General features: G+C 53.6%; 3 protein-coding genes across 3 annotated transcripts; 1 reads left to right on the top strand and 2 right to left on the bottom strand.

Moving 5' to 3' along the window:
- Positions 1-6,058: 6,058 nt before the first annotated feature.
- Positions 6,059-7,513, top strand: nmr-0 (Nitrogen metabolite repression protein nmr; the record flags this gene model as incomplete). Its single annotated transcript, XM_037319842.1, has 1 exon — positions 6,059-7,513. The coding sequence occupies one exon, from the start codon at positions 6,059-6,061 to the stop codon at positions 7,511-7,513; it is 1,455 nt and encodes a 484-aa protein (XP_037181453.1).
- A 2,393-nt stretch (positions 7,514-9,906) lies between these two features.
- Positions 9,907-12,006, bottom strand: ptr2-4 (putative peptide transporter ptr2; the record flags this gene model as incomplete). The annotated part of the gene is made up of 5 exons (XM_037319841.1): positions 9,907-10,613; positions 10,663-10,730; positions 10,783-11,283; positions 11,334-11,587; positions 11,773-12,006. The coding sequence occupies 5 exons, from the start codon at positions 12,004-12,006 to the stop codon at positions 9,907-9,909; spliced, it is 1,764 nt and encodes a 587-aa protein (XP_037181452.1).
- A 2,894-nt stretch (positions 12,007-14,900) lies between these two features.
- erg-1 (C-8 sterol isomerase) lies at positions 14,901-15,622 on the bottom strand (the record flags this gene model as incomplete). Its single annotated transcript, XM_037319840.1, has 2 exons — positions 14,901-15,265; positions 15,334-15,622. The coding sequence occupies 2 exons, from the start codon at positions 15,620-15,622 to the stop codon at positions 14,901-14,903; spliced, it is 654 nt and encodes a 217-aa protein (XP_037181455.1).
- Positions 15,623-15,667: the final 45 nt, after the last annotated feature.

Here is a 15,667-nt window from a genome sequence, read left to right as displayed (position 1 = left end):
TGGACGTTTAGCTGGGTCCATTTGTACGTAATGGAAAGAATGCGGTGCTAGCAAGGTCGGCATTCCGCGATGGTTTGACCTGCCATTGGCGCGTCGTCGCCCGAGCTTCTTGTTTCTGTCTTTGTTTGTCAATCCAATTACAGAGCTGGGCATTTTCCCATTAGCCGGTTTTGAGATGTGCTTATCTTTGTCCGCCAGCCTTCATTTCGCCATGTCTCGCCCCTCGGGATTTGCCTAGGAGCACTTTAGGGGACTGAAATGGGCGGGTAATTGTCTGTCGTCCCAAGGCGGCGGGCCGGATCGCTGGTGATGGGATGTGTGTGTGTGTGTGGAAGAACGGTCGCAGCAGCTGCACGTCTGGACTTTCAGCAGCGGCGGCACCGCCGCAGGTTCCGCCTTGCCTCATCCTCCGCGATGTGGATGCCCCGCTGAGATGCGTTTGAATGTTGCGACTTTGTCTGGGCCCTCTTCTAGGTTTGCAAACTGCTCAACTTCAATGCAATGTCTCTGCAAACCAAGTCGTTGACGTCTCCAGATATCCAAGACGTCGTCGACTGTGGATGGCAGAGTCTCCCGTCGATGTCAACGCATGTCTCGCTTTAGATGCAGGTGTTGTTGGTTTCCGTCCATTTCCGATGTAGTGCATGCTGCGCACCATTCAGCAGCATCTTGGCCGGCAATGATGGCGTTCGAGCATCCAATGGCACGATTGACGTGAGGCAGCTGGGATGAATCGGCCTGGCGTCTGGTGCGCCTCCATGTAGCCCGTAGGCCAGGAATTTGATCCTTCTGTAGCCGACGTGCATGAAGGGCCTGGGACACAAAATAGACGGCGGCGCGCGGTTTGGTGCTGGGTAATACCTGGAAGAAACAGACGCTGCTGCCGGTGCGAGGGCGACACTAGTCGTTGAGCCAGAGGCTAATCTGAGACCTGCAGAAGATGAGGCTAGAGCCTGGGGTTCGCATCCGCTGCATCGTGAAAGAGTGCGGGTTGGACATATCCGACTTTGAGCTGAATTTCCCCATCGCAGGCCAGGATTGCGATATTTCGGTGCTTCCACGTCTTTCGCCTGAGAGCCGGGAGTGGGGCCGGCCGTGTACACCTGGGGACACCACCGGTGCTGCGACTGAACGAATGGGCCCACGCCCGTGACTTTCATATACTACCCGCATGTATGTAGTGTACCTTGCGACGAGAAGAACCCCGTCGTGGAGGCATTTCCCTTGAGCGGTGACCTCAGAATTTGTGCACAATGAGGTCGTAGATGGTGAAACCGCGCAATGCATATACGGAGACGGCTCCGTAGGGTGCCATCGTCCGCTGCGTGGAGAGGTACCGCGGTGCCGTGCGCGTATGGTGGGAGGCAGAGTTGTGTACCGCCGTAGGTAGGTCAAGGCCAACATTCAACGTGGGCCGCGCAGATTTCTGTACATCACGTTTCGGAGTGTGGAGACTCTTGTTGCCAGAAAAAGTTTGCACGCACCTCGGAGGATTGTGGCATCGGGATGGACTCCGATCACCGTTCGACGTCGACGGCGGCGAGCCAATTGGCAAGGTGTGGAGACCCTGATTTGCGCCGGGGGTTGACCAGAGCGATAGTGCTTAAATAAAACGACCCGTGCCATGCCCTGTGCCCTTTGCGGGAGGTGCACTGGTGGGATAGGAGGACGGGAGGTTATCAAGGTGCATCCGTCGTGTCTTATCGGCATCATCGTCAGTGCCCTGGGCCGGGTGACGACTTGCCGCGAAATTGCGCAGAGAGGCACAGGCGACAGGCGGATGTCTCGGTCTGATGTGATGGCAACGCCGCTCGAGCACCCGCCGTCAGGATTCGTGTATCTGGCCAGCCGGCGGTCATCTCGTCGGTGAAGAATCGGAGGACTGAGTCAATTTGCGGTTGCGGCGTGTGCAAGATGGCGTAAGACGTCGTCCGGCGCGTGCTGTGGAGGCAGACTGGTCACTGCCAGATGCTTCTCATGTACCCGAGCAGGTATCTCGATCGGACGGGTACAACACATGCGGCACCCACCAGGTCCGCAGGATACTGTACCTTTTTTGAGGCAAGGTAGCCGACGGTCTGGTGGTCTTGCAAGGTTGGCATTGGTTGCAAAAGTAGCACGGGGTGAGGCACAAGCAGGCCGGCCTTGGAAGGGAAGGGTAAGGTACGGGGGGGTAAACTGCAGTCTATTGCGTCGAGGGGAAGGGGACATGGGGAACAGAGAGAGAGGGACCAAAAAAAAAAAAAAAAAAAAAAAACAGCAAAGATAAGGAAAAATTTTCTGAAGCAGCAGCAATGCACAAAGAATGGGGACAAATGGCAAGAGCACACGGTGAAAAGTCCTCCAAGCAGCAAAACAACGTTTAGCTGTAGGTAAGAGCAACTGGGTAAGAGAATGTCCCAGCCAACAGGAGTCAAGCTCTTACATAATAAGCCCAACCTTGGAGCTGGCGGGAACAGTCGAGAGAAAACTACAGTGGATGGCGGGCCTGGGGACGTCCCGGTAAGAGGCCGATTCAGTGAGCCTGTCCTCGATCCCCGACGGTCGGGAGCGATGAGGTTTCCGTACTAAATGTAAGGTAGGTACACCGTACGGACGGTACGGCCGTCGGTACCTTACCTTACGGTTGCGTGCAGGAAACTGGACTGCCCGAGTAAGGCAGGCCCTCTAATCACACAGTACTTGCCTACCTTACTCTGTTGAACTGCACGCCGTATTATTCCAGGTACACGTGCTCCCTCCCCGACTGCGTGTCGGTTGAGGTATCCGTTGATTGCACCACTCATGTCTCTGGTATGCCCTCCTCCTTCTCCTCCTCTTACTCGATTCTTCCACCACATCACATCAATCATGCTCACTCCCACTCTCAAAGTCACTCTCATTAGCCATGTACCGTATGACTCCATCCCCGTGCTACCTACCTCTCTGACGAGTCTCCATCCCTCATGCTGCCATGCTCATATCCATGTCCTCCCGTCCCCGTCCCCGTCATCCTTGGCCTAGTCAGCAATAACAGCCCAGGCCCGGCCCAGCCAGCCAGCCAGCAAGTTGCTGCAACACGGGCACGCTTCCGGGTTGCGGCCCCTCATGGATGGGTTGATGGCTGGTGTTTCCGCTTGATGGGGCCCCAGTTGCTGCGCTTGCATCAAAGACGGCGGGAAAAACGCAACGTGCTCGAGCTTGCAAATGAGCTGTTCAACCCTCGTGGGCTCGTGGGTTCGTGTACGAGTGCCCGTGGCCGCCGGCGAAGATTCAATTATTAACAGAAAACCCCTCTCAAACGCCAAAGGGCAACTTTCCATGCAAAAACCGCCGCGTCTGGCGTGCCCTGTTTTTGACTTATGTGTGTACCTGGCCACCACTCCCAGATTCTAATAATTAAAATACAAATCCATGACAACTCGAACTGCTGCCGTGCCTACGCAAGTCGAATTAACTTTCGTTTCTGCCTCTCTGCTGTTGCACCAGTCCTGCCCAGTAAATCCTAAACTGTGGTCTCGAGTCTTGTCTTGTTTGTCCCATCGTCCTTCCTATCTCAGGGAGCCTGGAACCCGCCAGTTGCGTTTGCATTTGCCTTTGCTTCCCAAGCTAGCAAATCCCATCTCATCATCCACACTGCACTTTTTCCACCCTGATCGGTCCCCTCTTATTTTTCCCCGTCTCTCTCACTTCCGTCTTTTTGCATCTCACTCTGCACCTTTCCTCCCTTCACCGGAAACCGCGTCTACCTTACCTTACCTTATTTACAGGTTGCCATCTGCTTCCTGTGACTGTCCGTCATTCAACCAGCAACTTACCACTGCACGGTCCAGACAGCAACATAAACCCTTGTCCGTTTCCAGTTGGTCAAATCAACACACGGACTGACTAGGACCGGTATCAAAAGCTTTGATACTCTCCTCAACTGAGGTCATCTGGTCTTCGCCCCCCCAGGTGCTTTACCTAGAACGAGTTGGACTGCTTTCTTTTTCTGCCGGCCCAGTCCTATTCTAAACCGTCCGACTTTCGTCAGAGTGGACGTTCTCCTCCGATCGTCTCACCTCATAAGGTTCGACTTCACATAAGCCGACCCCATATCTCTTCGCACTCTGCAGAAACTCCCTTGCCATCTGCAGGCAACAGAGCCGCCCAACGACACAACAAGAAGGCCAGCGCGACATAGAACACGACCCAAGACCCCCTCAACACGAAAGCATCATCTGATCCGGCCGTTACCCACCGTGGATCTCTCTTCTCCTTCCCCCATTGTCGTCTGTACGCTGCGCCCTACCTAGCAAACAACAAGCGACAGACAGACCGACCTCCGTCCGGGACGCAGCCATCAACCCATACACCGCTGGTGCTGCTGCGAGTTCCCCTCTCTCTCCGAAATCAGCCAGCTTCGCTTCGGATCTCCACGCCGAACTCCCACCTCGCCCGGCCGTGTCTAGCCCAGCGACTCATCCCAAACGACCAGGCCACGAGGCAATCCGGCCAGTGACGCTTCTCTCGCAGACAGGGGCACGGTCAGCCAGTTTTTCCCCCGATTGGACGGTTTGGACAAGACCTTGCGCCGTGAGCCCTCCGATGCAGATTATCGGCGGATAACCCGACGACGACAGCAAGTCCAAGAAGCACGCACACCCGCATCACCCTGACGAAACTGGCCTGACTGGGCAAGTCGACTTACAGCACGTTGCTCACTTGACTGAGACCGACAGGGGACAGGCACACCTCTCACACGCACCTCAGCCAACGTTGGTCTTTCTCTCGCTCTCACACGCACACACGCACACACGCTCACACTGAGCACTTATCTACGACCTTACACCTACCTCAGCTACACACGCCTTGCATACGTGTGTGGCTCTATCTACACACCTGACAGGCGCATCATCTCATTTACCAAACGCCCCTCCACCATTCTACAGCTTCTGCAGCTGCCAACGGCCAACTACCTGGGCACTTATCTCAGGAACAACCCGCCTAATACGAGACAGTGTGCGACAATCCTCGCGAGATAGATATCCTGCCCAGAATCTCTCTTATCAGCCAGGGAGAACCTCGACTGGCTCCTGCCAAATCCTGTGTCTTTCACCAAAGGTCACTTAATTACCTACCTTAGTACTCATACTCTAGAGTCAAGCACGCGCCCACAACCGCCAACACCCCCTTCCAGCCCAAACGGATACCACCATCGCCGCCTCCGCCGACGGACGCAGCCTAGTGTTTATCCTTTCATTCCCCAGATCTTTGATCGACCTCGGGCCTGGACAGGCTTACGCCCATCTCGCCGTCGGTCCTGCGTCTGCAGCTGCAAGCTTGGCCATCGCCTGTTTGCTGGGGTAAACCCCGCCATCGACCAAAAGAGGAGCTGACTTTGATAACGGCGTTTGCTATCTATCTCGCCATTCTGCTCAGCCGACCCCTCAGGGTTCTTGAATCATTCCGAACCACCACCACACGTTCTGTTCCTGGGACCGGGACCGCGACTGCATTTGATTATTTTTCGAGAACGCACCCCGTCACCTCGGCTCTCACCTCACCTCTGCCTTTCCATCCGCGCCTCTTGCATTCACTCCGTCTCATTGCTGCTCCCTCGGCGTCTCGCACCTTGCAAGTTGCGCTCGCTTGCCGCCTACCCTTACGCAGACAGACGCAGAGACCTGCACTTGGCCCGTTCGGTCCTCCCCTATTTCGCGATAGCAATCCGGCCTGCTATAGGTTCGACTTTGGCTTTTACGTATCGGTTTGTCATGGTTGATACTCCTGTGTAAAACATTCCCATCAACTCGACCCAGACAATAGGAGAAAGCGAGCCGTTTTCGGGACATCCATCACATCACTGTTCCCCCTCCGAACCAAAGGTCTTCTCCACAACCCAAGACCGCACTTACACCCTCCTTCGGCGCAATTCTCTGGGGGAAATAGCGGGGTTGACGACAAGCCCTTGCACTTGCACCACCTGCCTTCCGCATTTTCACAACTCAAAACCTTTCGGCCGCCGCTGCCTTTGGTTGTCCTTTCGGTGCCTGCTCTCCCACCCCGCGCGCGAGTAGTTCATCCCAGAGCCTTCTAAATGGTCACCCTGATGCCTTCCCAACTCAACGGGGTCGGGATTCCCATCCGACCCGCAAAGCAACAGCAGCAGCAACAACAGCAAGACCACTCAAATCACCACTACCACGGCGACTCGGCAGTCTACAGCACCGTAAGAACGCACAAGCACTCGCGCTCCTCATACTCTGAGTCGTCTCCGCTGGCGGCTTCGAGAAACAACTCGTTGACCTTCCGCCCCTTCAAGCGTCCGATGCCCTCCCCTAACAAGACCATTGCAGTCATCAACGCCGCCGGTCGCCAGGCTGCCTCTTTCATCAGAGTCGCCACCGCCGTTGGCTACCATGTCCGCGCCCAGCTGAGGAATCTTGAGGGTGTTGTGGCAACCGAAGTCAACTCAAATCCCAACGTCACTGTCCTCGTCGGCGAGCTCTACACAAGACACAAGCCTACGCCCGACAACAGAGACGTGACAACAAACGGTCCCATCTCCGGCGTCGGCGTTAATCATGACTTGATCAACGATCTCTTCCGCGGCGTCCAGCTCGCCTTCATCAACACCACATTTTATGGAGACGAGTTCCAAATCGGCAAGGCACTCGCCGATGCCGCAAAGAAGGCCGGCGTTCAGCACTACGTCTACTCTTCCATGCCGGACCACGCAGCCTACAACGCCGAGTGGCCGTCGCTGCCTCTCTGGGCCGCCAAGCACCAGGTTGAGGAATACGTGCGCAAGATTGAGCTGCCTGCAACTTTCGTCTACACAGGCATCTACAACAACAACTTCACCTCCCTGCCGTACCCTCTCTTCTGCATGGAGCTCATGCCGGACGGTTCTTTCCAATGGCAAGCCCCTTTCCATGAGGATGTGAAGCTGCCTTGGCTCGATGCCGAGCATGATGTTGGCCCGGCCATCCTGCAAGTTTTCAAGGACGGCGTATCCAAGTGGAGGACGAAGCGCGTTGCACTGGCATGGGAGATGCTCACCCCCCGCGAGGCCTGTGAGGTCTTTGCCAGGGGCGTTGGGCGGCCCGTGAAGTACATTCGGGGTCCCATCGACTTGAAGGTAAAGATTCCCAACGGATATCGCCAGCAGCTCGAGGCTTTGGAGAAGCTGTTCTCGCTGGGCCACGACGACCCCAAGAAACAACCCCCCTACTTTGGTGACGCCGAGCTGGAGGAAAACTGCCTTTCCCAGTCAATGGCCCTCTGGGAGGGTCCGCGAGGTCTCGAGGAGTACGCGCAGGAAGCTTTCCCTTTGGAAGAGCAAGCCAACGGGCTTACATGGATGCTGGAGGAGGAAGAAGATGCGACCGAAGACGATGCGGCTCCCGTCCATGGCACGAACATTCCTGGCGCTCGCCAGCCCGAGCATGAGGTGCAGCAGGAAGAAGAGGACGACGAGTACTCTGAGGATGAAGATGAAGGTCTTACTATGAGAGGCCTGAAGAGAGACGAAGAGGAATGGCTTGCTTAAGAGCCTGGAGACGACATGCCTTGACAACCCGGTGGCACCACTCGGTTTCGGCTGACATGGCTCGAACGACCTTTGAAGCACATCACACACAATCCACACACGACATACACATTGCATGCAGCGGCGTCTGGGCGAGGAGGAAGGAAAAATAAAAATGACGGGAAATCGGTTCGGAAAAAAAGTGCGCGTTTGGGGATTGAGATTTGTGTTCTTTTGGCTGCCCGGCAGAAACGCATGTCTCATGCGTCCCTCTGGGGGTCAATCTGTCTGGGTCAGCTGTTTGGTTTCAGTGATGGTGATGACAGCTCTTTGCTCGATTTCATTTCCCCATGGGCTGGCATGGCGTTGCGTGGTCGACAAAACAAAAAGTAAGGGACGGCGAGTAATGCATAGCTCGCGGGCGATTCGAATTGGGTGCTTTATGCTTTTTTTCCCGCTCCCCATGAAAGCATTGCGTCGGAGAAAGACAGGAAATAGGTCACCAATATAACGAGACGTATTTATTTCAACACCGTTCTGCAAACGTGAAGGTGACGAGGGACGCGCGGAACATGAGAGCTGAGACCCAGGGGCAAGGTCGCTTTTACATATTTATCCCTGGTTATGTGGCCAGGTCACGGAACGTGACTCTGGATGCCGCGAGGGCGGCAGCGGCCGTTCGTCCCCTTGCTCCCAGCGTGGGGGTTTCCGCAGCGCTGACCTGAAGAATCCCGATTCGGTGAGGCCCGCGTGGGACGGTCAACCATCCAAGGCCACCGACGGTATCCGTTCTTGGTGTAGGTTCAGCAGGTTGAATTAAAGAATAAAAAATTAAATACTAACCAAAACTGACCATCGTGGGGCTGGCCGGCCGGCCGCCGCGAAAGATGTGCACATGGGGGGGACCCGGGACTTGCATGAGATGACTTCATTCTTATTTTTTAGGGGGGGCTGGCCGCTGCCCGTTTCGGTTTCTTCAGTGTCACTTGTTTCTCCTTTGGGTTTGGCACGCGGGTTGGTGCTCGTTCATCTGATGAAGAAGTTATTGATGCTTGGCGTTGAAGTGATACCCTCTTCTAGGAAGGTTTCCATCACAGCTATCATTTCTCACAATGGGGGTTCTTACATCAATACCATGCAAGAGTATCCGGATGTGTTCTCGTCTTTGCTCGGATACAGACGGGATAACTAGAACACACACAGAGAGAGAGAGAGAGGACCCATCGTCCTTGACTCTTTGGTGTTGCAATCTGATAAGGAACTGGTCCTAGCCCCATCTCTTCTCTCGACTGGAAATCGTGACGATAAGCAGGGGAGTGTGTTGCCACGCGTGGGAGCCGACTGAAACCGAGTCGTGGGATTCCTTTCTCTTTTTTTTCTTACTTCCCCTTACGTGTGTCCTGATGAGTTGTGAGTGATGCTGCGATGGCATGAGTGCTTCAAGTAGTACTGTGAGATGCTATCCGTCAACTTGAACAAGCCCGATAAGCACAGCAATCTTTCCAAAGATAAGTGCTTGTGTATCTAATGCTTCATTAGAGTGTGTTAGACAGCTGGAAGATGTGCCGAACGATGCCAGCTTCACCATGACACGGGCTAACAAGGGATCTCAAAGCATCAGTGAAACGACACCATGAGGCCACCACCGATGTATCGATAAGCGCAAAGATCCTCTTCCAAGGTCTTCATCGCTCACCTTAAATCTCTACAAGAACGCAGGTCATGTATCGTCCTGAGTGAAATGAATTATCGGTGAGTTTCCGAAGGGCTTTCCCCCTATCCACTCTCACCTGAGGACCCTCTGTCAGGGGAGCACTCCCAACCGGAGCGCCGTTCGGCCCAGACACAAGCTGTAACTACTGTCGCAATGATGCAGAAAGCAGTAAAAATCTTTGGTCGCCTATTTCATACGATTTGACGACTGGTTCGCAGGACTTAGTCGCAGCATCTCACGCGTTTTTCTCACACTAAGCTGGCAGAATCGATCATCTCCATGATACTCTAACTCACAAAAGACGAAGGACTCCTCTAACTGACTATTGGCGATCAAGGCCATACTAGAGGCAATGGTCGCTCCGTATCTACAGTTTGATTCCTTGAGGTGGTCTTGTTCGACGATTTGCAGTGGCAGTTTAGGGGGAGGATAGCCTACCCGCCCGTGAGCCGTGTGACAGGTTTCTGCAGTTCAATGTGCTTTTCCACGAATATCATTCAGAATTTTTAAATATCGGTATCATCATTATTTGTGCCCGTAAGAACAAGCCCTCAATGCTCTTCAGCCTACCAAACGGCGCTCGTCCCCCTGGGCCCCTTATCAACACCGTGGACCACCTCTCACTGAACCACAGCAGCTTTGCCCCAAACTCGCAGACACTATGAAGTGAAATTCATTTACAGATAGCATTGGGCATGCTCTAGTACTTCTTTCCTGGCTCAGCCAACTCATTCATCTCATGTCCCAAAACACCCCCACTGGGAGCAGTTCCAGCACCAACACGACCTTCGGGCAACTCGTTCATGGCGTCTTCCTCGGCGTCTAAACCGCGGAACTGAACCCAAAAGATTGCGCCTGCTACGGCGGCTAAGACAGCTACGATGCCATAATTCCAGACGAGGTACGGATCCGCACTCAGGGGAGTGAACGCCTGGCCCAGCGCAGCCGAGATGGCGGACATGAACAGCGCAACAGCTTGCACCATGGACCGCATGTTCTTCGGCGCCTTGCTGAAGGCATACTCCAAGCTGGTGATGCTGGCAAAGATCTCCGACAGGGCGATGAGCACGTATGCGCCGGTCTGGGCCCAGACCAGGATGTCGACGTTGGGACAGGGTTCGCCGTTCGGCAAGTTGCCGGAGGCGTTGTCGCCGCAGACGGACTTCTTGTAGATGTAGTATTGGAGGACGCACGCCCAAACCATGGCCGCGGATCCGGTGAAGAAGCCAAAGGTTATCTTGCGGATGGGCGTGAAGCGGATCTTCATCTTGCGGAGGGTGGGGTACAGCACGAGATCGCAGAGAGGGATGAAGATAAGCAGGGCCAGGGGGTCGAGATTAGATAGAATATCATTGGGAAGCCCGTTTAACTTCATTGTTGCCGCCTGAGAGACGAGATTGTTGTTCACTGACTAGTGTAAGTTGACAAGCGTGCTAGGTGGAAAAGGGAGACGTACACTGGTTGTAAGAAAGCCAGTATATCGGATACCAGGAGAACACAGCGCATGCTGCAAATCCACGACGCCTTGAGAAGGTCAGCATATCTCCCAGATAAGCATTTTGCATCCGTAACCTACAGCTCATCGACCCATGCATCATCATATGTCATCCACTTCGGACGAGTTGCGTCGCTGAACCGAGACGGCTTGACATTCTCCCAGAATGTACCGTCGTGCATGTTCCGCCAGGTTTTCACTGGGTTGATCGACCATCGACCCCTTTGCGCGAAGAAGAACGTTCGCAAAGCCGGACCCAATACAGATCCAGACGGAGGCTGATCGCGATATCTTCCCTTGCCCCACCACATCACCAGAGGGCATAATGCGAGCATACACGTCGGGAGCGTGAAGCTGAGCCAGAAGCCGACGTATTTCTCCGCGTACACCATCGATATCTGACCGACCAAAGCACCGATGTTGATGAAGAGGTAGAACCAGTTGTACACTCGGTTGATAGTGATGGCGGGATCCACGATCACCCTCTCGCCGTCCTTCATCGTTCGCACGGTCAGGTGGTCGATTTCCAGCTGTTCGGTGATCAACGGACTGATGTTCGGCTTGAAGCCTCCAGTCGCAAATCTTCGACCTGTTAGCAGCTCCTCTGCATCTGCGAACCAGCATGACCTTACCCGATGGTAATCATTCCGACGAGGAGCGCGGCCAAGGAGTTTTCATTCGACTTGGTGATGACCGGAGGAATCGCCGAGGAAATGAGAATCAGATGCCCGACGAGGTCGACAGCGATGGCAATGCAGATGGTCTTGTATCGGCCCCAGTACTTGTCTGCAACCCAGGCACCGAATAGGGGCATGAAATATTGCCAAAACTGATTGAACGTAGTGATACCCGTTGAAGCCTGCTGTCCCATTCCTAGAGCACCGGGCTGACCTTTCGGAGAGTCAATGCCACGGCCGGTCGTCGAACCAGGCGGGAGGGGTTGTTGAATAAAGTTGGTAACTAGATCTTATTAGTCTTTCCCTTCCTCCTGTATTCTCAATTGACCAATACATACACTGGACTCTGGTCAGTCGTGCATTCCGAGAAAGGTTACCCGGCAAATCCACTTACAACAATGACAGATCCATAGTAAGAGAAACGCTCGCAGAGCTCAACGAAGGCAATGGTGAAGAGCTTGAAGGGTATGTGATCCGCAACGCGTCGGAGGGTCTTCAGCTCCTCGTCAGTCGGTGCATCGGGCCGGCTCTGTATGCCTCTCTTCTCGTCCAACGAGACATCCTCATAGTACTTCATGTCATAGGTGTTTTGGCTCCCGGCCTGCTCGATCCTATCTCGGTTGGACATCTTGACTGCGATCTCGCCCGCGATGACGACCACAGACACTGGAATGAATGACTTGACTGATTATGGGTGAGATATCGTCCGCACTGATAAGCCCGAGGGTGCTGGGTAGTATATATCGTGGCTCGTGGCCCGAAGTATGAAACGCATACGGAAGGCAAGGATGGCGCGAGCTCGTTATCTCGAGGGGTGAAAAGCCTAAGGATTGGCTCCTGAAAACCCTGGAGTCGAGCGACGCAGGGATGCATTGGGAGTTCTCAAACGCTGCAAGAACGGACGGTTTGCCTTGCAGATCGTGGGGGAGGGGAAGCAAGTCAGTGGGAGCGGCGACTTGTGGAAGGAAGGGTCTGAGCTCAGGGGCAACAGCGTATGAGACACCAGACGAGATGGAAGCCAGACGGGCACTTTGCCTGTTGATGGCTTCCAAAGAGTGATTTGGTTTATTGAAAAGTTCTATTCTGGTTGATCGGCTAATGTTCCGGTGTCTGTGTGTTAAGCTTGATGCCCAAACTGTCGGGAGCAATCAGACCAGGCGACAATCGCTGCCGAAAGTTGATGGAATTGCTTCAAACATGACTCCGTCCAGAGCCAGAAAATACTGGGGTAGCATTTGTCACAGAAAACAACCTCGAGAGACTGAAGGGCTTGTGAAAGACAACTCAGGACTGCGAGAATAGGTAGGCCTTCATGCCGTGTTCCTCGACGTAGGAAGGCAGGGGAACCTTTCGGGATCCGAGAAGATAATTTCTGCGAACATGACGCCAGCATAGAGCAAGGAGCATCAGGTATTGAAGAAAGCTCAGCTGGCGCGTATAACGGTGTCATTCGAGATGCCGCGCTCACTCGTAGCAGGTTATTGGCTTTGGTTGTCTCTTTGGTGTAGGAGGGATAACTCCGACTGGGAAGGAAATGAAGCTTTGCGGATGTTTCAAGTCCATCGCAACTTTAATGGCGGCGCCAAAGGTAAGCAAGCGCCAGTGATGGAAGCCTCTGAGCTTCAAGGCGGCTCACAAAGACTCAGAATTAGCGAGAACGAGAATGCTTGAGATGAGCTTCCAACTGAACATGGGTATTTAAGGCAAATGGCGCCGATGTTGAGATGCAGAAGAACTCATAACGAACTTTGGAGAAGATCTAAGCGCATATTGCCAGTCACTTCGCATGGGAAATGTGTTCTAAGCTCATCGTAAAAGGCGATAATGACCTTGAACTATGATACTGTACGATCATCAATACCTGTATCACAGGTAGATCGTGAACCCGATCTTGAACAGCAACAATTTTCAGCTTCGATGCTAGCTGGCTGACCAGAAGCCATCTGTACTACAATGACAAAAGGAAACGATGCCAAGTCCTGGGGCAAAGTCGACAGATCGTCCTGACAACATACAAAGGGTTCTGGATATTGAACAGTGTGACATAGTTGATGTGGCGAAACGAGCCTCTGTGGTCATCCTCTCAGCTCACAGCTAGAAGAGCTGACCATAGTATTGTGCTCGCGGCCAGACGGGGGTCTTCAAAATACGAGGGTCAGGTCGATTTGAAAGAGACACTGGCCCATGAGACAGAGCCATCATAAGTATCGTAAGAACATTTCCTGCCATCGATCCTAATTGACGTCGAATAACACAGCCAGGTGTTATACTAGCAATGTTAAAGAGACCGCCCACTTTTTCTGTGCTAGAGTTACTAGTTTCTCCGTGGTTATATGATACCTAACTCTGTTCTATTATCGTCGTCCTTATTGGTACTATCGTCGTCGTCGTCGTCGTCGTCGTCGTTACAACTACTGTCGTTATCATCGGAGTTATTGTTACTATTATCGTCGTCGTCATTCGTACTATAAGCATTTAGGTACATAGGAATGTAGTCGCCCAGGCACAGAAAACATAGGATGTCTTGTGTTAAATTCAAGCAAATGCCGGCGGCGAGTATCGAAGTCTACCGAAACTGATCCGCAAGTCATCAAGCTACTGAACATCATCTCTTTAGACATCATCGATACTCCTTCGTCATCTCTCGTCCCGTGGCCCTTATCGTTCTCGCCGTCCCCGTCTTGTACAGCTCAATCATATTGACATTTAGATCCAGCTTCAGTGCCGTTTCCCCGGAGCAGATTCATAAGTCTCTTCTCAACATCCAGCTAGCACATGCGACCAAACCCACTGGAGAACTCGGGGTCCCGTCCGCTCCCCCATCGATAAACCAGTGAGGGCCGAAGTAGTAGTCGGGTCGGAGACGATCGGCGAATGCTCGGTGTTGCATGTGGTTCATTATCTTTTTTGCCTGACCCAGTGTCAGATATACGGAGTCCAATATGACATCCGCGCTTATAAACAACACACGCCTAGTCTAGGTCAATCTGTGCCATTGGCGAGTTCATCAAATTGTCGATGCTAACATCATACGGCTGCTCTGAGAGCTTCGAGATAACCAAATAACGGCGACGGAAGTGGTTTTGAGATAGAGCTGCTCCATTGCCAACGAGCATGCAGACCTGGGCCTAGGGCTGATCTGCGCAGCAGTATGCAATATAAGGCCGATCTGCTGTATCATTGGATCGCGTATCTGGTGTTGGTCTCTTATCTGCAGGTACAACTTCAGCTCGTTTGCAGCACCGCTGTTGGGCGATTAGCCCATTGAAGCTTCGTAGGTGTTGGAATGTGGCATTGTTGCCGTATTAAATATTGGTATGGACGAGTCTTTCCCTCGGAATGACCAATTGGAATATATAAGCCGAAATCAGCGTCATGTACCCTCTAACCACCCTCGGTCAGTGTCTATGTTCTCCCGTCTCTTTCCTCGTCTATATCATGGCGCGTCATCGCATCATGATGGTATGCTACCATTGCATGGCCATCTGCCAGGGGCTCCTGCCGTAACGTGCGCCGAGTTCATTAGAACTTGCCCTTGAGCAGGTTGGAAATCATCTCGCGACCGGTAATTCTGGTGGTCGTCCACAGCGTGGGGAAGTCGAGGGTGCTGGAGAGGCCGTCGGCGAAGCCGAAGAAAAGCATAGGAGGGATCCAGCCACGGGCGTACTCAAGCGCGAAGCAGCCCTCATCCATCTTGTACTGCTTGACGTCGCCGCGGTGCAGGTGGTGGACGCTGCCCTGGGGGTAGACCTCGGGCTCGTACTTGCCGGGGACGTAGGCGAGCTGGGTGCCGTAGAGGATGTTGAAGTAGTCATCGGCGGTGTGGCGGCCGGAGTGGCCCTCGGTTCCGATGGCGGTGCCGAACACGATGAGGTACTCGGTGATGCCTGGCAGAGGGGAAGACGTGTTAGTCAATTGACAAGGAGGAGTAGCGGTGTGAAAGGGAACTGCTTACTGGCGTGAATAATGTACATGGCGCCCATGGCACCACCGGCGTTGTTGAAGACCCATTCCTCGTCGAGGTTCACGTTGTTGGGGACGATACCATGAAGCTCGGTGACGATGTAGTTGACCACAGACTTGGTGTCGTTTCCGTGCGCGGCGATGGCGCGCTTGCTGAGATCGTGCAGATGCTCGTGGTCGAAGATGTAGAACTTCTCCAAGTTCTTCTCGAGGAACATGTAGATGGGGGTCAGGAGACCGATCCACAACGCCAGCGAGAACAGCCGGCTGATGGACAACATTGTGAAGAAGATGCCAGAAATCTAAAACCCAAAAGATAGATCCAA

The sequence above is a fragment of the Colletotrichum aenigma genome, assembly GCF_013390185.1.
Source record: "Colletotrichum aenigma strain Cg56 chromosome Unknown KSG_Cg56_contig03, whole genome shotgun sequence".
In the NCBI taxonomy this organism is placed as follows: domain Eukaryota; kingdom Fungi; phylum Ascomycota; class Sordariomycetes; order Glomerellales; family Glomerellaceae; genus Colletotrichum; species Colletotrichum aenigma.
Note: the sequence above shows the minus strand (reverse complement) of the source record. Positions and strands in the feature narration are given on the sequence as shown.